At 38.6% G+C, this 18,775-nt stretch overlaps 1 protein-coding gene across 10 annotated transcripts in view; it reads right to left on the bottom strand.

The window, feature by feature from the left end:
- Positions 1–18,775, bottom strand: part of col13a1 (collagen, type XIII, alpha 1) — a 196,860-nt gene that overhangs the window by 19,837 nt on the left and 158,248 nt on the right. For 9 of the 10 annotated variants that reach the window (XM_041789686.1, XM_041789688.1, XM_041789691.1 and 6 more), the window contains 15 exons: positions 13,723–13,809; positions 13,536–13,562; positions 13,398–13,433; positions 13,256–13,312; positions 13,151–13,174; positions 13,012–13,065; positions 9,421–9,465; positions 9,136–9,270; positions 6,598–6,669; positions 6,383–6,424; positions 6,256–6,297; positions 5,413–5,439; positions 5,203–5,289; positions 357–410; positions 163–216 (listed from right to left, as the gene is read on the bottom strand). In XM_041789686.1, coding sequence (XP_041645620.1) covers positions 163–216; positions 357–410; positions 5,203–5,289; positions 5,413–5,439; positions 6,256–6,297; positions 6,383–6,424; positions 6,598–6,669; positions 9,136–9,270; positions 9,421–9,465; positions 13,012–13,065; positions 13,151–13,174; positions 13,256–13,312; positions 13,398–13,433; positions 13,536–13,562; positions 13,723–13,809 — 843 coding nt within the window. The remainder of the gene's footprint in view (positions 1–162; positions 217–356; positions 411–5,202; positions 5,290–5,412; positions 5,440–6,255; positions 6,298–6,382; positions 6,425–6,597; positions 6,670–9,135; positions 9,271–9,420; positions 9,466–13,011; positions 13,066–13,150; positions 13,175–13,255; positions 13,313–13,397; positions 13,434–13,535; positions 13,563–13,722; positions 13,810–18,775) is intronic. The other variant, XM_041789694.1, reaches the window with a different exon arrangement.

The following is an 18,775-nucleotide window of genomic DNA, read 5'->3' as shown; positions in this document are numbered from 1 at the left end:
AAACAAAGTGATCCATCCTGATATGCTTTTGACAGCCCTCTACCATACAGGTACTTGGACGGATGACTGATTTGCTTTGTAGAAGTTGTTATTTGGGGCTTATCCCCCATCAAACAGCTAAATACTCCTCACAGGAGCTTTACATTGGGATGAAAGACTTACTGGGATGCCTTGAGGCCCAGTTGGTCCTGGTAGTCCTGCATCTCCTTTTTCTCCCTGTGTCAAGAGGACGATTAATGAAGGTTTCCTCATGTATGTGCAATGAATGTATGCATTAATGTGTCATTTTGACTCCAGTCTATCACTGTGTTTATGTGCATCTATATTTAATGAGTAAGAATCAGAAAGACACTTACTCTCTCTCCCTTTGGTCCTGCTGGTCCTGGAACACCTGCTGGTCCTATTAGACCCTTTATGAAATAAAAACATAACAACCAATGAGCTATAGAAACAGAGCAAACATCATCATCAAATACCTTAAAAATCAGTAGATCAACAAGCTTCTGGTGAACTCAGAGTCACATTATAGACCACTGACTGTTTTTAGAGCAACAAAACCGGATTTAGAGACAACTGACCCCCTCTAATATGAACCATTGCTGGGCTTCACAAAGAGTCAGTTATCCGTCTGAATCACTGACACCAAGCTTGTTGAAGTACCGTTAAACTGTTAAAAAGGAGGGAAAATGAATAAATGTCAACAGCTGCAGGTCTCTGTCTGATTAGCAGTCAGGATTTGAGGCATGTCCAGTACGCTGTCTGGAGGACAGAAGTCTGAATGCACTGATTGACATGTCAGCATGCAGCACAGGGACCTCTGCATGCTACTTTGGATAGATCTGAGCGAAGGCGACTCTGCAGCCCGCTGGAGATACGAGAGCATCAAGAGGCAGGAAATGGTTGGAGCAGGGTTGAGGACGGAGGACTGACACTGTTGAGATTTCAGAGCAGCACAAGCAAACATTGCACTTTAGTGGTCTTGGGTTAAAGTTAGAAAATATTATCAGATTAAAGAAAAAATGGGCAAGATGGCTATTTTTTATAAGCTAGTGAACCCAGTTATTTTTAATGTTATAATCATAAGGCTGTGGTTCCTGAAGGTTGTGCTTTACAGCATATAACCACAATACAACTAAAGCAATCAGAGGTACCAGAACATGTTACAGAAGCTATTTGGCATGGATATGACCTGAATTATCGACAGTTGGCCTTGATATACACTCAACAAAAGGCTCAGTGAATTTTATAGCCAACCATTTTTTATTTTGAAAGGACAAAACCAAATTCAAGGAAACCGGCTGTTTCCCAATGACAACGATAAAAGCAAATGTGGAAATAAAATGCTCTTGGCCGTTTCAGGCAGTCTGATATCAAGTAGAGAATCAAGACCCAAAAAAACAAAAATCATTTTTTGTTTTTCTGGTTTTGTTTTCAAAAAAAAAAAAAAAAAAAAAAAAAAAAAGGATGGATGAAAAGATAAAAAAACATTCACTTTTCATCTTATTGTTTTCATGTTTGCATCAGCAAAAAGAAAGATCAAAGAATCACAACATTCTTTTTCCCCCATTTGTGTGACTTGGTGTAGATGTAATAAAAGAATGTTACAACACCAGTGAAAATAAAAAAAAGGGAAACAGAAAGTAAAAACTAGAGATGGAAAAAGAGAAATGGTTTGTTTTTGATCTTATTCTTTAACATTTGGGTCAAAAAAAGAAGATTGATAACAGAACACTCCCATTTGTCTTACCTCGTCCAGGTGTTTTGAAAAAAAATAAAAAGAATGCTACAACACAAGTGCTGCTTTTTCTGATCTTCCTTATTTGATCCAAACATAAATCATTACAATCAGAAATTAACTGTTTTGTGTTTTTTAAGATACAGAAAAAGAAAAACAGGGAAAACAAAAATTAGGGGCAGAAAAAAAAATGTTTTTCTCTTTATGTTTTTGTTTATTGTTCCTCTATCAAAGCAGAGGATGATAAAAGAGTGAAACCGAAATGTAACATTCTTTCCCCCCCATTTGTGTGACTCAATGCAGGTGTTGAGAGAAAACAGAATGTTGCATCACCAGTGTTAAATCCTTTGTTTCTTCTTTTTTGATACAAATTTTTATTCATTTATGGAAAACAAAAAAGAAAAGCAGAAAATGGAAAACAAAAATCCAGGGAGAGAAAAATAAAAGATGGTTTGTTTTATGTTTCTTGACTGTCATTTAAATATTCAACCGCTGAGAGTGCCAGGGCAAGGTTATTTTTCTTCTTTTGCTTTCCTAATTACAATAGTGATTTTCTTATGTAAATATCACCACCCACTTTCCACAAAAGCCTTTTTATTTCATTCCTATATAATGGAATAACTGACATGGTTTGGATCTTAGATTTTAGAAAAACTTCATTTTTGGCCAGCCTGTTTAAAGAGCATTGGTCCTTACATAAGCTAGTTTAAAACCTTGGTTCATTAAAAAGGTTTAGAAATTGTGCTATGTTGCCATGTGTGCCATACAGTCCACATTCTTCAAACCGGTGCATCTTCAGAACCCAACCCTGAACCATCCTGTCGTCAAAAAAACTACTTCAGGAAGAAAACAGAGAGACAGGACAAGCATAGTAAGCAGAAAAGCAAGCAGACAAGACAAGCAGACATGGCAGACACCAAGCAAGCTGTAGCAGGGGATGGAGGAGGTGGAGGAGGAAGAGGAGGGGGTGATGGGACTGGAACAGGACTTGCACCACTCACCACAGGACCCGGTCTGCCGTCTAACCCATGAGCCCCCTGTATAGCGTTGTACATAGTTAGAGAGCAGAGATGATGGGGGGAGGTGGGGGAGGGGTGGGGGGAGTGAGTGAAGCAGTGACTCAGGTGACATAAAAAAACATCTTCAGATGATGACATGAAGGGTGATGGAGGTGGCGGGGGAGAGGTAAGTGAGTGACAGTAACAGTGAGTGATGTCTGACTGGTGGGAGCTGTTGGTGTAAGGTCGCTTTAGCAGTCAGAGCACAGAGTCAGGTCAGACTCCCTCTGGGTTTGTTGTTCTCAGCTCCAATCAGTAAGGCTGAGCTACAGTTACAGCTTCATGAGAACACTGTGATTTGAGGTGTTTAAGTGGACTTGTCCAACAAACAGGAGGGGGAAATCAATGTATAGATCAGAGTATGCCATGAGGATTCATCTAAAGTTCCATAAAAACGCCAGGCTCGAACTTCCTGTTTGTCTTTTAACTTCCAGTGGCTGCAATGGCAATGGTCTAAGTCTCTGTGTAAATTCATAAATAACATTCAAAACACCAACCCAAAAAAAGTTGGGTCCCTGTGTAAAATGAAACAATTGCCAGAGGTCCAATGGTCAGAAAATTGGCCATTTTATGAAAATTATTTGCTCAATTTCAATTGGATGGAATCATCAGAGAGATTGGGATAGGACAAAAAAGGCTTGGTAAGTATCTTTAAGGCTATCCTTGCTTTTAAAGATGATGTCATCCCTTGATGTCTTTAAAATATTCCATTGTTGCCTTTGAGGATGATGTCATGGTTTAAGGTTTCTAAAATATTCCGTCTTTGCCTTTGAGGATGATGTCATCCTTTAATGTTTCTAAAATGTTCTGTCTTTGAAGATGATGTCATCCCTTGATGTCTATAAAGCATTCCATCTTTACCGTTGAGGATGATGTCATTCTTTAATGTTTCTAAAATGTTCTGTTTTTGTCTTTGAAGATGATGTCATCCCTTGATGTCTATAAAGCATTCCATCTTTACCGTTGAGGATGATGTCATTCTTTAATGTTTCTAAAATGTTCTGTTTTTGTCTTTGAAGATGATGTCATCCCTTGATGTCTATAAAGCATTCCATCTTTACCGTTGAGGATGATGTCAGCCTTTAATGTTTCTAAAATGTTCTGTTTTTGTCTTTGAAGATGATGTCATCCCTTGATATCTATAAAGCATTCCATCTTTGCCGTTGAGGATGATGTCATTCTTTAATGTTTCTAAAATGTTCTGTTTTTGTCTTTGAAGATGATGTCATCCCTTGATGTCTATAAAGCATTCCATCTTTACCGTTGAGGATGATGTCAGCCTTTAATGTTTCTAAAATGTTCTGTTTTTGTCTTTGAAGATGATGTCATCCCTTGATATCTATAAAGCATTCCATCTTTGCCGTTGAGGATGATGTCATTCTTTAATGTTTCTAAAATATTCCGTCTTTGTCTTTGAAGATGAAGTCATTCTTTAATGTTTCTAAATTATTCCATCTTTGCCTGTGAAGATGATGTCATGCTTCAATATATATAAAAACATTTAATTGCTGCATTTGAAGATGATATCATCCTTAAATGATTCTTAAACATCTTTTTCATTTTTTTTCCTGAAAAAGTTGCACAGTTTTTTGACAGAGTTTTTCCACAGATTTGTGAACCTCTGCCCATATTTTCTCCTGAATGACTCTGTCTCTCTAAAATGCTCCTTTTCATACCCAACCAAGTTACTGACCTTTTGACAATTAACCTAAATAGTTGCAAAATACTCCTCCAGCTGTTTTTTACCACATACTCTTCCAGCCCTTTGCTCCCCATTCCTACTTTTGTGGATATGTGTTGCCACCATCAAATTCAAAATGAGCTAATATGTTTCATGAAACAGTAAAATGTCTCAGTTTCAGAATCTGATAAGTTGCTTATGTTCCCTTGTGAATAAAATTTTGGCTGAGGAGATCTGACACACATTGATCACTTTTACTTACATTGTACATGGTGACCCAACTTTTTGGGAAACTAGGTTGTATTTATTTTGATTTAAGCCTCTTATTAGAATCAACTGTTACGTCTATTAGTATTTCTTCAGTTTGAGGATGCCCCAGTAACTGGAGGTAAACAGAGGAAGTCTATAGACAATAACAGTGAGTTGGTGGGCTACTAAAGGTGAATTCAGCGACATAAATCAAAGGTTGAACCACCAGAGAGACGAAAGAGAGAAAAATGATTTTCATGTGTTTGACTTATCAAAGTAAATGACTTATAAACTGATCATGGTGAAATAAAATCATGTAGGACATTACCCATCAATAATAAATACCTGTGCAAACAGCAGCATTGTTTTTTGTACATATTACAATGAAAAATATAAATACATGTTATGAAGCTGTATAAATGAATGGTTTACGTGGCAGTGATTTGCTCAGACACATACAGGATGCCTGGTGTACTTACAGGAAGTCCAAGATGGCCTCTGTCTCCCTTGTCGCCTTTCTGACCGGTCGCTCCTTTTTCTCCTCTGATGCCGATGCCTGGCTCTCCCTAGCAGACATTCAGTAAACATCACATCCTCACAAATTCATGTTTTACATGGATAGAATTAACACCAACCAGGGGCAGGTTTGATGAAACTAGATAAATTATTATCATATGATATGAACTGACCTTAGGCCCTGAAGGTCCTTGAGATCCCTGGAAGAATCAAAAAAAGTGAAACATCACTATCAATCGTGATTCAACATGACTATAACTAAACACATCCACTAATCCAGATTGAATCTGAGTTTTCTTCAACAGTGGCTTTCTCTTTGCCACTCTCCCATGAAGCTTTGACTGGGGAAGAGCCTGGCCAACAGTTGTTGTCTGCAGAGTCTCTCCCATCTCAGCTGCTGAAGCTTGTAACTCCTTCAGAGTAGTCATAGGTGTCTTGGTGGCCTCTCTCATTACTCTGCTTCTTGCACGGTCACTCAGTTTGTGGGGACGACCTGGTCTAGGCAGATTTACACATGCGCCATATTCCCTCAATTTCTTTGTGATGGATTTAATGGAGCTCTGCATGTTCACTGCCTTGGAATTGTCTTGTTTTCATCCCCTGACTTACACTTTTCAACAACCTTTTCTCTTGGAGTGTTTCTTTCGTCTTCATGGTGTAATGGTAGCCAGGAAAACTGAACCAGTAACTGGGCCTTCCAGGCACAGGTGTCTTTTTACTACATTTCATAAATTGTGACCTCTGTTGAATTAGACTAGTCACTTTAAAGAGGGTGAATATTTATGCTGTCACTTCATTCACATTACAGATTTTGATTTAATTAGCATTATATTGTAGAAATCTGTTTTCACATTTGTGTTAAAGAGATTTTTTTTTGTCAAAAAAGCAAATATATTGACTGTGATTGATTTATGAAATCAACAAAAGGCTAACACGTCCAAGGGGGTGAATACTTTTTATCGGCATTGTATAAAAAGGTCTGGAATGAAATGAAATGAGTGACTTCTTTGACTTACAGCGGGGCCGACGGGTCCTGGAGGTCCTGGAGGCCCATAAATCTAAACACAGGCAAATAAAATCAACAGTTAAAAAAGACGGAGATGTGAATGTGTACAGAGACCTAATGTAAAGAAAGATCCTCACCACTTCTGACCGTCCCAGATCTCCAGGTTCTCCTTTAGGACCCTGTGACACAGACGAACACCAATTCATGGTCAGTATCTTATCAATAACTATAAAGTGAATTTAAAATGAAGCAACACAACATTATTTCCACACTTGGTTCGAAAACAAAATGCATTCCAGTGTCCCCCCTCCACTGAGTCAGACAGATCAGCCTGAGGGGCACCATTGCGTACCATTGCACCAGGTAATCCAATAGGGCCAGGGGCCCCGTTGGCCCCCTTTTCACCAGTAGGGCCATCTAAACCCTACAGAACAGGAAGGGGAGATACACATCACAATAATGGCAGAGTTTTCCAATTTATTCCAATTCCAATCTGATGCACTGATTTTATTTCCAAGAATTTAGAATTATCAATCTGAACTTTAGATTAAACAGGCCAGGACAAATCAACATTCGACAGTCTCTTTATCTGTGTCAAAAATAATAGATAAACATTTTACTTCAGGCTTCAGCAGTGGGAAAACTGTTATAATGCTGTTATTATTTCTGGGAACAAGGCTAAGGCTGTCAACTTTATTGACACCACACAGTTTCTGAAACCAACTAAACTTTAAATAAACAGCCAAATGCTCATGAACCCAAACTTTGACCTGCTTTAAATGGCTCATGCTGGATTGACCAATCATACTGGATTCAACAGAGCTCAACAGCGAGGTTCAGGATGTAAACTGAAAAAAACAAAACATCGATTTTCACCAAAGCAGATTTGATTTTTAGTCAACATGTCACAACAATCCAAAGTAGACTGACCAAGAATACTTGAAAATAAAAAAGGCATAGCTCCTGTAGAATTCATGTTTTTATTTGGTGTCAGCCTGGTTTAACAACCCTCTATTCCAAAAAAGTTGGGTCGCTGTAAAGAAAAAGAATGTGATAATTGTAAAATCTCATTCACAATAGGAGATAAACAACATATCTGAGACATTTTACCATTTCATGAAAAATATTAGATCGTTTTGAATTTGATGGCAACAACACATCTCAAAAAAATAGGGACAGGGCAATAAAAGGCTGGGAGCATTTTAGAGAGGCAGAGTCTCTCAGAAGTAAAAATGGGTAGAGGTTCACCAATCTGTGAAAAACTGTGTCCAAAAACCGTGGAACAATTTCAGGAAAATGTTCCTCAAAGTAAAATCAATGAAGATTTTGAAATCCCCCAGTCTACAGTCCATAAAATCATCAAAAGATCCAGAGAATCTGAGAAATCTCTTTGAGCAAGAGACAAGGCACACATTATAAACAGGCATGATTCTGTACTGGAAATCCCTGCATGGGCTCAGGAACACTTCCAGAAATCATCGTCTGTCAACACAGTTGGCCGTGCCATCCACAAATGACAGTTAAAGCTGAATCATGGAAGGAAAAAGCCATATGTGAACAGGATCCAGAAACACCGCCGTCTTCTCTTGACCAAAGCACATTCAAAATGGACTGAGGCAAAGTGGAAAACTGTTCTGTGGTCAGTTGAACAAGATTTTAAAATTCTTTTAAGAAACCACAAATGCTGTGTCCTGTGGACTAACCATCCAGCTTGTTTCCTGGCTCAGTTCTAAAGCCTGCATCTCTGATGGTATGGGGTTGCATTAGTGTCTATGGAGTGGGCAGCATACACATCTGGCACCATCAATGCTGAAAAGTAGAGAGAGGTTTTAGAGCAACATATGCTCCCATCCAGACAACAACTCTTTCATGGAAGGCCTTGACTGTTTCAGCCAGACAGTGCTTAACCACATACCACATCCATCACAACAGCATGGCTTCACAGAGGAAGAGCCTGGGTCCTGAACTGGCCTGTCTGCAGTCCATAACTTTCACCAATAGAAAATATTTGGAGGAAAAAATGCTGCTCAACAGGCCAGGGTCTTCTTTGCTGGAGGAAAAAATCAAGTAAAGAAGACTCAAGACTGACCCAGACAAGAATGGGACAACATTCTTCTCCCAAAACTCCAGCAACTGGTCTCATCACTTCCCAGATGTTTACAGACTGTTGTTAAAAGAAGAGGGGATGCTAAACAATCATAAACATGGCTCTGTCCCTACTTTTTTGGAGATGTGTAACTACCATCAAATACATGAAATAGTAAAATGTCTCAGTTTCAACATCTGATAAGTTGTTTCTGTTTTATTTTGAATAAAATATGGGTTTATGAGATTTGACAACCATTGACTTCTAGTTTTATTTACAGTCTACACAGTGACCCAACTTTTTTGGAATTAGGGTTGTACCTCCTCGGCCAAAGGTGCTGTAAAAGTGGGAATTCACTGTTGAGCCCTGTTGGTGGCTGGACCCTGGGATGCAGGTTTGTTTATGTGCTGTTTGTTGTTTATATTTATTTTAAACATAAAAACAAATAAACTGACGGACTACAGCGCGTTTCCCACCACTGAAACTTTGACTAGATCCTGTCATAACGACCCACCGTCCATGCTCTTAGACGTGTGGAGACTCTAAAGTCAGGGACGCAATGCTGCCCACCCTGTCTCAAAAACCAGAACCAGACGTGTTGCCCTTAAAAAGGAGACACGTTTGGGATCCACATGGAGTATTGATGGTTAAAGTGTCATTCCTCGGTCTCTGTCGATCTAGAGTCTCTAATTACATAAAAAGGGGGCAGCTGGGAGGACCAAGGCCTTCCCTCTGGGATAATTACAGACCTGGTCTCTGCTGAGGTTAGGAAACCCCACACACTGACGGCATGCTTCTACTCACAGGTGATCCAGATGGACCCATGTCTCCCTTGTCTCCCTTGGGTCCAGGGAAGCCCATGACACCACCCTCCCCTCTGGGGCCTTCAGGACCAGCTGGACCCGGGGGACCTTGATCTCCAGGCTTCCCTCTGGGTCCCTGGAAGAGAAGAGGACAGTCCCCATCTGTGTTACTGAAACATATTCATGACCTCTATCCTAAAGGCACATCATTAACGGGATTCTACCACAGCAGATAGAATTTAAACTGGTAATTTAACTATTATTAGATCTGATGATGTGGTTTTACCTTTTCTCCATCCAGTCCTGGGGGTCCTGGTAGTCCAACTTCACCCTGAGGACAAACAAGGCTGGGTAAGCATTGAAGCAAAGCAGGTAGCATGGACTCCAGAGGGATAAGGGACTGGGGGGGGGGGGTGCACATCGGGAGACACACTCACGATGGAGAATTACTATTTATCGCTCATTACAATCATCTAGTTATTTACTGTTCTACATTATAAACTGTATTGGATTATTTACCATCTAAAATATCATTTTATAATTATTTACCAAATAAAATAATTTAAACTTCTATATACTGAATTTTCACACTGAAACCTAGTATAAGGCTGACCACAGCTATCTGGGATGCCTGTAGAAATGCCTGACTGAATTGTTTGTTCTGGTGATTGTGCTGTCCCTAACGTCTGTGGGTTGAAAATTGAAGGATCCCAAAAGTTTAAAACATAAAGCCTTGTTGACAGGAAACAGCTAACCTGACAGATCGACTCATATCCGCTGCATGAATATATGTGACATACATCCGGGAAAGATAATAAACTAAAAACACTGCTTTGCCAAAATATTTCCTAAATAATTCAAACTCTAAACGGAGCATGGGGACAATAACTAAACCATAAAACTGAAAGAATGACTAGATTTTACATAATATTGTGTATAACAACTACGGATGCATGATAATTATTGGTACCGATAAATTATCGTCCCATATTGCATATATTTGAAATATTTTTATTATAATAAAAATCAACCAAAAGTCCACCGATAATAAATGCATTTGTTTTCCTTCTCATGAGACTACACATTCCAAAACAGTAGGTGGCACCGCAGTACGTGACCCGCTATTAAGCACCAGAGAAGAAGAGGAAGCAGCTTCAGTGCTAAGAGGCTAACAACACAGTGGAGTTATTCAGTATTTACGGGGAGGATAACACAATAGTGTTTGTAAAATTTGCAATGCAAAAATTCCAAAGAGTGGAAAAAAGTCATTAAGTTTTAACATAACAGCTCTTATAATCTTAACAACGTTAAACTGAAGCAGCAGTAGCCGCTAGTTAGTACAAAGCCAAAGGCTAATACCAGGCAGAGTGCTGAATTAGCAGGCATTGGAAACTGCAGAAAAGTATTCCAGAGCCAAAAGGCAACGCTAATAATGACAAAATCAGTCTGACAGTCTCCTGATCCACCGCTACTTTCATAGACGTATCCCTGCCTGCTGTTTGATGTGGTTTCATTCAGTCTGATCGACGTTAGCAACAGAAGTTTAGCCACAGACCACGGTGCACTTAACATTTTAACCTATGTCAGTGCATGTTTTTAATCTTTATGTAAAACATCCGCTCTCTTTATTTTTGACTAGCAAAAAAACCCAGACCCCCAAACATCTCCCTTTGTTAATCATGATTGCCTGTTACCATTTGGTTTCATGTCTGATTTGACATGAGTCTGATGAATTCTTGTTTAGCTGACTGAAACGTCAGATTTGACCTCTTGTCAAGATACTTAAATTTATTTCAAAGGAAAAGAGGAAAATATATGTCAGTTGTTTGTGTATGTTGGTGTTTGGTTTGTGCACAAATGTGACCGAAGCCAGATAAAGTTCCTGCAAGTTGGCATTCCGGTGGTTGAGAAAAATGGATACAAAGTTGTTTTCTTCAAAATGATCATTTTTCATTTTTCTCATTTTCTGCAAGTCCGACATTTAAACTACTCATGCGATGAAAAAAGTAAAACAAATGTCATTTTTAAAAGTGTTCATTTTGTGTTTTAAAATGCCTTATTCTCGCAGTTGCTGCAAGGATATTGAGGGGAGGGGAAAGCGAACTGCAAGGTGATAATTGGCCGCTCAGTCTGCCATTGTTCAATCAAATTGGCATTTGGGGTGGCATTCAATCAAATGCCACCCCCCTCGGCACGTAACTACAGCTGTTTCTAGTTATCACCTTTAACAACAAGCCTCAAGATGCACCCTGCAGCGAAGAAAAGTAGAAGAGACGATGAAGAAGCAGCAAGAATTATCAACAGACTTGGGAAAAGTTTGGATTTCCTATGGGAATATTTTGATGAGTGTCACCAGTCCGATTCAGAAGCTTGGTTTGGGCAGACTTTATGTAAATGTGGCTCTATTGTTCACGCCCATCTCCCGGCCTGCCTGAAGGTAGGAGAAGTCCTGAAACTTTGAGCCTGTTTTTCTCAGAACAAACAGGAACTAGAAGTTAACATTCAAATGAGCATATCTTTGTAAAATATGCTCAGATTAAGGTGTATGATACACCATTTGAAAGCTTGGAATCTACAATTTCATTATGTATAAAAAAACTGAAAAATGACCTCAGACGACTTGTAGGACTTTTTACCAGCTTTGGTCACAAATATCTAACAAAAAAAAAGAAAAAAAAAACTTGTAAAGTCGGAGTAGTTCTTTGTTTTTTATAACATGAGAGATGTCAGTAAGAATTAGTTGTTTTTACAAAATGTTTTAATAAAATGTTTTACCTCATCAACAGATAGCACTTTAAAATGACCCCAGAATGCACTTTAACCCCACCCAGTGGTCATTTCCTTGTAATGTTCCAACCCAAATTTGGTGTCTGTCTCCCATTAGACACTCCTTGTGTCTCTTTGCAGTGTCTAATTGTCATAAACCATATGATCACCTAACCAACCCATTGGTGCTGTTACCCCATTGGCTGGTATACATGTGGCTGTTTCTGATTGGTTAAATTTATGTAATTTAGTACCATTTTGAATTTTTTTTTTCACACTACCCTATTTAAATGTTGCTCACAATGTGGTTCTTGATGACCCTGATGAAGGCTACATGCCGAGACGCGTTGGTCTAATGAAGATGTTCTTTAAACTACAAGTGTTGCTGGAGATTTCTGTTCTCAGTTAGAATTAGTTGTAAATATCTTTGCTCACTACATATTAACCCCTTCATATCCCCAGATATGCATAGTACATAAAATAAACTTTTTTTTTCTTTAAATCAACAATTGAAAGAAGATTGGTTCTTATCGGTCATCAGCAATCAGGAGTCAGAAATTATCGGTTATCGTATTGGTTAAAAAAAAATTAGCGTGCATCACTAATAAAAAACTATTAATAAAAACTGTTCTTATTTATATGAAATTTATTGTTACTTGTGACTTAAAGTTACAGTGCCGTGTAAAAGTATTTGCCCCCTTTCTGGTTCCTGATTTTTTTGCAAATTTATCACACTTAAATGTTTGGGATCATCAAACCAATTCTAATATCTCACAAAGATAACCAAAGTAAATAGAAAATGCAGTTTCTAGATGATGACTTCATTTATTAAGGGGAAAAAATCCAAACCTGTCTGGCCCTGTGTGAAAAAGAAAAGCTGAAAGACCATACTGTTTAAAGGTTAATTTTGGGGCTTTTGTGTCTCTCTTATAGAGAAGGTCAGAGGTTAGAATCAGAAAGGGGCGGTGAGAGAGCAGCAGGCTACATGTGGGAAAATATCCACAGAGAGCTGAACCCAACAGCCAATAATCAATCAGCTGACCACAGCTGATTGTATGACTTCTGTGTCCTGTACAAACTAACACTAAACTTCATTTCTAACATTTCCTACCTTAGTACCAGGGATTCCAGGAGGCCCTGGAGGTCCAGGTAATCCAGGTGGGCCCTATAAGAAGAAGGGATCTGATTATTTTGGAGAATACCTAGAGTGTACTAAAGTTCATGTCGTAGTAACTCTGCAGAGACCTTACCATCAGCGGTATGTTCCGTATATCCTGTAAAAGAACAGGACATGTCAGCATTACCCTTTATTTGATTTTTCCTACCTATTAAAAAACTCCCTCAGCGTGACTCACATTTTCATTGTTCTGGATCTCAGCCCTGCCTGGTTCCCCCGTTGGCCCTGGAGGACCCTGTTAGGACAAAAAAGAACATTTATAAGCCTCATAATTATCATGTCAGTTCATTTTTTCTAGGAGCTTTTATGTCATGACTTACTCTTGGTCCAGCTGCTCCCTCAGGACCCACATCCCCCTGGAGGTGAATGAAGGAATAACATGTAAACCACAAACATTCCCAGCTTTGGTTGGGAAACAGGAAGTTGTCTTTTTTAAGTTCTTGTGCCGTCTTTCTTACCTTTTCTCCCTGGTCACCTTTGTCCCCCTGTACAGAGAAAATCAGACAGTGATTTATTCAAACAAACTAACCCTTAGAGTTTATTCACATGTGATGAACTCTGGGCTTCAGTTACTCAGTTATTTTCTAACATTGATGTAAATATTGCCAACTGTGCGGTTGTCTTTTCCCTAATGAATCTTTGTACCTTTAGTCCCACGGGGCCTGGCAGTCCTGGTGAGCCTGGTTCTCCTTTTATTCCCTGTGCTGTAAGGCTCGGTTCTCCTTTTTCTCCCTGTGGACAAAAACAATCCAGTCTTAACATTCCTATATGACCAGAAACAGTACAAACAGGCTTGACTGATGAATATGGAGCGACGGTTGGACATTAAATGCTGTTAAGTCATGGACATGTTGTCTAGCAGCCATTCTTCTCTGTCAGTTTTCTTTATTTGCAGATGTCCAGGTGTGACTTCTTTCCCACATAAATCCATTTCACTCAAAGACCAAGTAAAGCTATAAAAACCTGATAAGGCTCTCAGTTCTGTCACTAAAGCAACGCAAACAGCTTCATCTGCTTTGATTTTCTTCCAAATAATCAACTGTTTTTAAGTAAATTATCTAAAAAATGTTTTTTTTCTTAAAAAATGTTTAAACTCAAAAATTTTGACTTTATCAACTTGTATATTTATGACTTTTAAACTTGAAAGTTTGAAGTGTTTCCAGATAAATTTGTGAAGTTTTAAACTTGAATTATTTTTTTACTCTGTAAATTCCTGACTTTCTGGACACCTACATTAACGACCTAATTTTTTAAAAAGGGTTTCTGTCTAATAAATTTAAGGCTTTTAAAACTTGAAAAAAAAAAAAAAAAAATCTCCATATGACTTTTCAAACACAAAAATGTACAACTTTTTAAAATTTAGATTTTTTCCCCCCATAACATTACGTTTTAAACTAAACATTTATTACTTTTTTTAACTTGTAAATTTAAACTTTTCACTTACAACTTTTTAAACTTGAAAGTTTTGAATTTATTCCCCTTTCATTTATCTCCTGAAATTTTTGTTTTACTCAAAAATTGGCAAATGACATCATAAATGTGCTAGTTTGATAAAAATTGATAACATAGCTGCATTTTTTGTGTTTCACATCTGTTGTACATCATCACGGCAAAGAGGTCAAAGGTCACTACTTAACACGATGACTCTTTAAAAGTAGAGAGCAGCTCTCTAAAAATGTAAGTTCTAGTGATGAGAAGGACAAATTCCCCTGGTTCAACCAGCCTGAAAAAGGTCCGGGAACTTCTCCAAGTGATTCAGGTGTGAACACACTCACAGGTAACCTGACATGCCAGATGGATTTGTTTCACACATCCATCTGGGAAAGCTTCAATAGGAAACGTTTGAGAAAAGGCAGAGAATTTAAAAAAATTGGGAGTGTGATTGGATGAACATTCTGTCTATCACATCTCTACGGGCCAATAAGAACAACAAAACACGTGACGTAGCTGCTATGGGGCTGTGCAGCTACTGAGGAATAACGCGAAACATGGCGACTATAGACATGTAAGTACACAACTTTTGTTGTTTTTGAAAAGAAAACAACTCACTGCTGTTCTTTGTTCTTCTTTTAACGGAGAAATGTTGTCAAATTCTGATAAAACTGGCGCTTTAGCAGCATCCACACTAATCTCTTCCTCCATAACTGCACCAGGTCTTGCTGCTGCTTGTTTATGTCAAGCTTGTTATGTTTACTCTGCGGCACCTGAAAGTACTGCCCCTCGTCGCTGATTGGTCCTGTCACTTTCTAACCCGGCCCATACGGTTCAGACGGGAGCTTTGCAAGATGGATTTGCCAGTGAGAAACCAGGAAACAGGCGTATCCATCAGCTTTGCAAGGTTAACTCACAGGTATGTCAAGTAAACACACAGATGTAGCTTCACAAACACAAACGGCACAACACTGTCGGTTTCGGCGTTACACATTGCAATCCGGGAGGAACAACCTGACCCCATCATTCCAGCTCTGTGTTAAAACCTGATGAGATGTAAACAGGGGCATAAATATCCCCGCTGGACTTGCAATGTGTAAGTGCCGTTTGATTCACAACGAATCAGAGGAGGAATAAAATCTGGATGTTAGAAATGACAGTGGCAGTTAAAGGTTGTAGAGAGTGATATTAGATTTAGCCATCTCTGTTTAAATTACACCAGTCTGTATAAACAAGTACCAGGTAAAGAACAGCAGCAACACACAATGATGACACAACTGATTTTTAATTTCACATAATAAATCAAAAATCAAGAAACAGCTGTTTTCCTATTATTCTTTTAAATAGGTATAAAAAAACATGAAAAAAAAAAAAAACGCCTGGGCTCGTTCATGCAGTCTACATTCAATTGGGAATAAACAAAAACAAACAAACAAACAAAAAACCCTAATAAAAACCTAACTTTTTAAATCTTTTTAGTTTTTTTTGTGTTCAGATAAAAAGAAAGATCAAATACAGATCACTGGTGATGTTACATTCTTTTTCTCCTTTATTTTTGGCCTATAGAAGGTGTTGTGGAAAAATAATGCCACATCACCAGCATTCTGTTCTCTGAGTTTCCTTTTCTTATCAGAACGCAAAAAACTGTAAAATAAAAAACAAAATTTTCTTAATTTTTTCCCTTGATAACTTTTTGTTGTTGTTGTTTCACAATTAAATATGAACCAACTGAAAAAGTAAGAGGTAGGGTTTTTCCATATTTTGTTTTTGTATCTTTAAAAAGTAAGTAGGGAAAAAGCTTATTCTTGATTTTGAATTTCTTTCCAGAAATTAAAAATCCATGGGCTGTAAAAACTGACCTAAAACAAACAAAAAACAAGTCACTTGTCTGGTGACTCTGTGACTCGACAGATGGCCATCTACTAAAGGACGATGTGTGACTGACAGAAGCAACAACCACTTAGTCAAGATGCTGGGTTCACTCAGGGCCTACCCTGTAGCCCCTCTTTCCAGGGATGCCAGGGATGCCAGGAGTACCCGGGACACCAGCCTTGCCCTTTGCAGTGGAAAAAACATTGATGACCTCCTGATTTCACTGAGATATGTGATGAATGCCAGACACACTTCAGATAAGGACATTACCTTTAACCCAGGAGTGCCGGGAAAACCTGCATCTCCCTACGGCGTCAAAGATGGCAGAAAGGTCAGAGGTGAAGAGCAAGGAAGAGAGGAAAAGAATGTTCTTAAATCCAGACCTATAAGGTGATTACTCATGCAGTGACATTATTACACATGGCTGGACACATCTTCATATCTTACGCAATTAAAAACATGAGAAACCAAAAATGAGGACTGTTTCAACTGATTTTTAACCTCAAGCCTCCAAATGTTCGTACGAAACTTTCTCTGCACTTCAAAACATAGTTCTGCTCTTTGATTTTTGAAGAACCAACCAAAGGGAAACTAGCAGAGGGTTGACAGAATGGTTTGAGAGTGTCCCAACATTCTATCACATACACACTCATCATCTCAGTCATCTTGAAAATCTTAAAACGCAAACTCAGTTCCTCCTACAGATTTAGTTTTGGATTTAAACAGTAGACAAGTTATTCAGCTGCTTAAGCTGGATTCCCATTTTTGCCAGCTTGACAGGTTTTTAAAAGTGACTGTTACAGTTTGATGATGAATTTTGGCTGTTAGAGGTTTATTGTGTGTGTATGTGATAGAATGTTGGGACTCTCTCAGTGAGATCAAAGCAAATATTTCCTGGAGAACAGTACAGCAACAACAGGCAGAGCTAACGTGATTGGTCGATCCTCTACCTGTTTCCTGTTTATTGGTTCGTCAAAAATCCCAGAGCTGAGAGACATTTTTGTCTAAGAGCTAAGGAAGTTTCGTACGCACAAAAAGTGAAAAATATTAGAGAGCAGCAGTTTCACAAACGTGCGAAGCAAGGTTTGTACATAAAATTTGAGCAAGCAACAAGCAAGCAGACATTTTGGACACATTTTTAGAACGTTCTCCCTATACTTTAGTTTTCTAAGCATGCATTTAAGGTGAGTGTATTTTATGGAAAACAGGTTGTGAATTTGAAATGAGGCAAAATCAAGAATTTTTCCAGTTGTTATTTAAAAACAGGATGACAGAAGATGAAAAACTCCACCCTTTGCCCTGGCAGTTTAATTTAAACTAGGAATAAAAAAACAGAAAACAAAAACAGTTTCTAAAAAAATAAAAATTAATTGTTTTGTGTGTATGTGTGTGTGGGGGGGGCACAATTGTCCATTCATTGTTTTCTCTTTTGATTCTTAATTTAAGGAGATCTTCCTGGGCCACGAATTTTGTATTTCTCTTTTCAAGCAAGTTATGAGGGAGTTGTGAGGGAGTTGTGACACCATATTCAGAGATAAGCCAGTTTTAAGAGTTGGATCTTTTTGTGAAAAGTGGGAGCCTTCTCCCATTTAAGAGCCAGCTCCTAATTTTTCTTTCCTTTTGTTTTCCTATTTTTCCTTTGTTTTATAGAGAAATACATGCAAAATGGTACCAAGCAAAAGAAGCTGAAAGACCAACTCTAATCACTGAGCTGAGAAAATGATCTGGCTTTTCAAAAAGCTCCAATGCCCATCACTCTGGTGAAGCTGGACGGGCATAAATAAAGCTATGCTTCATGTTTACTAGCATAATACAGCACACCAGGTCAGCACATCCTGCATCTACACAACCAGTCTGATCCAGATAAAAGTATTCCAGACCATGCAGTTATCAGATATATGGGGGCGGGGGGTTGCCCTAGTGTTTGACAAATCACAGATAAAGTGCCCTCTTGTATGGCACATGGAATACAAATACTATGAGTGGAAAAAAATTTGAACAAGTACCCTCTGAAGTGCCATCTATGTGGGCAATACATGACAACTATTTAATAATGATATATAATAAATATATATTACGTCGCCCTGAGTACTGCCCTTCCAGTGAACAATTAGTGAAAAATTGCCTTCCAGGGTTGTCTTCCATTCAGCAGGGCGTCCTCTCAGTGGACAAAACCACATTCGGGGTTCTGTAAACTCCCTGGTATGAAGATCATTTTTACAAAAATCAGTTATAATGGGAGGCCTAGTGGTTTAAGGCACACCCCACATACGTGGACGACCTGGGTTCAAATCTGGCCTATGGCCCTTTACCACACGTCTCTCCCCGACTCTTGTCCCTGTTTCTGACTCTATCCACTGTCCTCCTCTATCAAATAAAGGCACAAAAAGCCAAA

This window comes from Cheilinus undulatus, linkage group 6, assembly GCF_018320785.1.
Source record: "Cheilinus undulatus linkage group 6, ASM1832078v1, whole genome shotgun sequence".
Taxonomy (NCBI): domain Eukaryota; kingdom Metazoa; phylum Chordata; class Actinopteri; order Labriformes; family Labridae; genus Cheilinus; species Cheilinus undulatus.
The sequence above is the reverse complement of the archived record's forward strand: the minus strand, read 5'-3'. Positions and strand labels throughout refer to the sequence as shown.